This window comes from Polypterus senegalus, chromosome 12 (assembly GCF_016835505.1).
Source record: "Polypterus senegalus isolate Bchr_013 chromosome 12, ASM1683550v1, whole genome shotgun sequence".
Lineage (NCBI taxonomy): Eukaryota > Metazoa > Chordata > Cladistia > Polypteriformes > Polypteridae > Polypterus > Polypterus senegalus.
The window spans coordinates 139,491,321-139,495,912 of record NC_053165.1 but is presented as its reverse complement, the minus strand read 5'-3'; the positions used below and the strand labels follow the sequence as shown (position 1 = coordinate 139,495,912).

The 4,592-nt window shown below is 38.1% G+C and overlaps 1 protein-coding gene across 1 annotated transcript; it reads left to right on the top strand.

Moving 5' to 3' along the window:
- The first annotated feature begins 1,152 nt into the window (after positions 1-1,152).
- LOC120541714 (apolipoprotein A-IV-like) lies at positions 1,153-3,777 on the top strand. Its single transcript, XM_039773597.1, has 4 exons — positions 1,153-1,195; positions 1,775-1,829; positions 2,168-2,318; positions 2,650-3,777. Exons 2-4 carry the CDS (start codon positions 1,790-1,792, stop codon positions 3,245-3,247), a joined length of 789 nt encoding a protein of 262 aa, XP_039629531.1. The 5' UTR covers positions 1,153-1,195; positions 1,775-1,789; the 3' UTR covers positions 3,248-3,777.
- Positions 3,778-4,592: the final 815 nt, after the last annotated feature.

Below are 4,592 nucleotides of genomic sequence, written 5' to 3'. Positions count from 1 at the left end.
ATTCTAATCCTAATTAATTTCTTTTGAATTAATTTTAATTGTCTTGCCCTTGAAGATTTAGAGCCCTTAATTATTTCTTTTTCCTTGATTAGCAGTCAAACAATAATGAGATGCAAAATGAACCAAAACATGACCAGCAAACTGTGACAATCATACAATATCTGAAAATAGAAAGGGTGGAGGTCTCAGGAATGTTGATTTGCTCAGATCCCCAAAACATTTTAACAGTGCTTGTGGAAAAGAGAAAATCAACAATTTTGGAAATGCCTGCCATTGCCCAATGAGAGCAGCAACAAGCCATTGAATTAACAACAAGACTTGGCACCTAATTAAGCAACTGGTTGGAGTGAAATTGGTTGGAGTTTGAAGTCCTGACTTACTTGGTCTTCTGTTGGCTCACTCACTTCACATTTAATTTCTGTTTAAGGAAAGAAATGAAGCAATTCAGAAGAATGATAAAGTCATTCTGGGGAACAAATCTTAAAAAAAACAACTCAATTAAAATTAATTCAAAAGTTAATTGGCAGCAAAAACAGTTCACTAATTAAGAAAAGGGTTAGAATGAAAACCTGCTGCCATTGCAGCCCTCCGGGACTGGAGTTAGAGATCCCTTTCTTTTGATTTCACTTAAAAGTTTTAGACAGTAACCTTTTTGTCATGGTGATCATATTTAAAAGAAAAATGCAAGTGAAGAGGTTTAGCTCTTGTCAGAATCCTTACATCAGTAGGCCTGATTTTCTTGGTTGAGTTTATAAGACAAAAATAAGAATTTCAGAAAGTTTTAAATACTATGCATCATTAAATGAGCTGTGCCTAAATTAATAACAGTTTGTGATGTTGGTAATTGTGTTACTTTTTTTTTTTATTATTTCCACACAGATGCCCATGTTATAGAAATTTTGCCTGCTCAGTATAATCTTTGAAATAAAAAAAAAATGCTGTTGTTGGTTTTTTTTTTATGTTTCTGTTCCCTGCATGAAAGCCAACATCACCAGGTGAAGTGAACATATTGGCCTTAAACGTGGATGTGGCCTCGTTGTCACAGTGAGTAACACAAACCTGACTACAGCAACAACACAAGGGTGGACTTTAGGACCATGTCTTGTCTTATCTCAGAGACCAGGCTGTATAAATACTCCAAAGGGCTCCCGAGCAAAGACACACTTCCATTTGGACAAGGGCATTACACCAAGAGGTAAGCAGCCTCACTTAGAGGTCTTACTTTCATTCTGAGATGTGGCCTCAACTAGGAGGTCCTGTCTTGCTTATTTACTACAGAAAAATACACAGATGTGTAGGACTGGAATATTCAGCATGTCTCTTACCCGCTTGATAAATGTGGAAGTGCAGCCTGGGAAAAAAAATATAGTATATACATCTAAACAGATAAAATATATCATTGTTAAAGTATTTAGAACTAAGCCTTGTCAAAAACCATTGATAATATGCATGAAGGTCACAATGCAGTGCCTTCATTACTTCACTACGGCTTTTTGAAAATAATTTTGCATTTCAGTACGTGTGTATATTTTGGTTTTTCTTTCCACATGCAGTAACAGGGGATTAACTTTCTTGCTATTAGCCTCACAGGTCTGCCTTTTAAGGGTACATATATATATATATATATATATATATATATATATATATATATATATATATATATATATATATATATATATATATATAACTGGAGCTGCTAGCTCTGTTTTCCCACAGTTCAACAGGTCCATCCTTCCAGTGCTTCATACTGTAGCTGTTGTCATTTGTTTTACAGAACTGGTGAGTCAACATGAAGTTCCTTGTGGTACTAACTCTTGCAGTCTTTACTGGTAAGTCTTTCTTTCATTCTTTCTTTCTTTCTTTCTTTCTTTGCAGACACTTCACCAGAAATGATAATATCACAAGCAGCTGTATCTCCTTGGCGAGTACTTGTGAGATTTTAGTATCCCTTCCTGGCAAAGCCAGCAGTCATTTGGCCAGTCTGAGAGAGCCGTTCAGTACGACTCAGGTTGGGCTTCACTGGCTCCTGGCTGCCAGCCTACTCAGAGATCCTCATTTCTATTTGAAATGTTTTCTAAATGCTTCCTTCCTTATTGTCTCTTGTACTGTTCTGAAGGAGGCTAACACTTGCAGCTGTGTCTTAAACAATTCTGTCTCTCTGTTCTAGGCTGCCAGGCTAACATTTTCTGGCAAGAGCATCACAAAACCCGCCTGGAACAGGTGAAGGATGCCTTCTGGGACTATGTAGCCAAAGCGACCCACACTGCTGAGGATGCCCTTGAGAAGATTAAGCAGTCTGAGATTGGACAACAGCTCAAGTAAGTTGACTTTCTTTATCTATTGTTTCCAAGTCATGAAGTCCGCTTTGTTCTTTCTGAATGAAGTCTTATGCAGCATTTAATCATATAGAATAAAATTAGCAATAACTGGAGTCATTAGCATTACACTGATCTATTTGAAATAAAATATTTGTTATTTATATCATGAACATGCTACTGCATACTTGAAACTGGTAACAGCTGTGTTTACTTTATCAACCACTGTTGCCTTTATTGTTTTAGTGCGATGAGTGTATAACATAGCATAAGTCCAAGTCTAAAAGTGGAAGCAGGTATATGAGCTGTCATTTTTTGGCTTCTGTCTTTGCAGCACCAAGATCGTAGAAAGTGCCAACAGTGCCAATGTCTATGCTGTGGAACTGCACAATAAGATGACCCCTATGGCCCAAGAGCTCCTGGACAAAGTGACCCAAGATGCCGAACTTCTCCGTCAGCAGCTCATGTCTGATTTGCAGAATGTCAATAAGCAACTGACACCCTATGCTGATGAGCTCAATGAGAAAATCAAGCAGAATATTGAGGATCTTCGCAAGAGTCTGGTTCCATATGCTGGTGACCTGAAAGAGCAGTTTGATCAGAATTCTGAAACCCTTCGTCAGACCCTCATGACTGGCACAGAGCAGCTCAAGGAAAAGATCAACCAGAACCTGGAAGACCTCCGCACCAAAGTCAGCCCTTATGCCGATGACCTCCGTGAGAAGGTCAATCAGCGCGTCCAAGAATTCCAGCAGAACCTGGAACCCTACACCCAGACCTTCCAGGAGGGGTTTGTCCAGAAAGCCCAAGAAGTCCAAAAGAACCTAGCCCCCTACGCTGAAGATCTTAAAGAGAAGTTGAACCCCTACACCCAAGATCTGGAGTCTCAACTGACATCTCTGTGGGACTCATTCCGCCAGAATTTCAACTAAGACACCCGTGCATGACCTTTGAGCCTGGAATTGTTCATTTTACTCTCCTGACTTCATAGTGATTGAATTGCATTCCAAAAAGAGGACCCATTGAGTCAACAAGCAATGCCTTCAAGTGCTATGAAAATCTTGGGAGTCTTTTACTATTTCCAGCAGCTCTTGGCTATTCTTTTGGAAGATCTAAATAGTAACATTGCTCCACTGATGAAAGGGAGTGATTTTAATATGTATGTCTTCTCTTCTTCATTCGAACCAACCCACAATGACTCTCCAATCCACTTAGTTTAAACCAACTGCTCGTTTTCTAAATGCTATAAAGTAAAAGCTCACTATTACATCTCCTTGCACACCTTACTTTTACTGCGAGAGTGAATAATGCTGCTGCTGCTGCCGGCCTCATTACTAATATGTAGATGTCAAAAATTGTACAACCAATATGCAGCACTGAATGATGTGCCTCGCTGCTTTAGGAATAGGAGCTGCTTGTATTTCTGTTGAGTAATTAAAAAAATCAGTGTTAGTAAAATCTACTTTCTTGTCTGTACTTATTTAAAATATGTTCTTGTGAGTGTCTGTACAGTTCTGTGCATTTACTGGTAAATTATTAAACGTTTATTGAGAATAAAATGCTCACAGACTGTGACCTTCTGTGCCGAGTCATCAACAGTCTTTTATTGTTATACATTTTGTTGGATGCCTTTATTTAAGGCAGTTTCAAAGATCCAATTCTTATTCATTAGAATTACTTACAAATATTTTTGTAAACGTGTAGCATGTTCAGGATAAATGACATGCTTAGGGTTCGCAGTGAATCACAGGTAGCCATTGAACCAACAACCTTAGGATTTAAATTTAACCGGAAAGCTTTAGCTACTACAACTTACTGCTCTTCCAGGCTTTGTGTGTTTGCAGGTTTATTGGTCCATAAAAATGGGAGCAAAAGTGATAGTAGAGTATTACGAGACCCTCCTCTGGATAAGCAGGTTCAGAAGATGGATGGATGAATGATATGCTGTTGTTCTTAGTTGTACCACCTTAAAGAAAGTCAAGGTGATGTCTACAGATACATTAATGTGATTACTAATGGATTTGGCAGATGAAACCACAATGTTATTAATCTCACGAGATAGACTGTAACAAGATATATTTTCTTTTTGAAGAAATTGCTGTAAAATTATCAACATTCTTTCATATCGGCTTTCATCTGCTGTTTTTTTTTCTGGTTAGCATTAAGGATTCTGTATAAACACAGCCTGTTGAATCGAGTTATGTTCAGGAGAATAAATTTATTGAACTGTGCAAGAAGAAGACGACATGAAGATAGATAATAGTCGCATCACACCAA

Excerpts from the sequence above, each read along its gene's own strand:
- LOC120541714 (XM_039773597.1), top strand. The coding sequence starts at position 1,790 with ATGAAGTTCCTTGTGGTACTAACTCTTGCAGTCTTTACTG. Across the intron at positions 1,830-2,167 it reads AACTCTTGCAGTCTTTACTG|GCTGCCAGGCTAACATTTTC; the intron begins GTAAGTCTTTCT and ends TCTCTGTTCTAG. Across the intron at positions 2,319-2,649 it reads GAGATTGGACAACAGCTCAA|CACCAAGATCGTAGAAAGTG; the intron begins GTAAGTTGACTT and ends CTGTCTTTGCAG.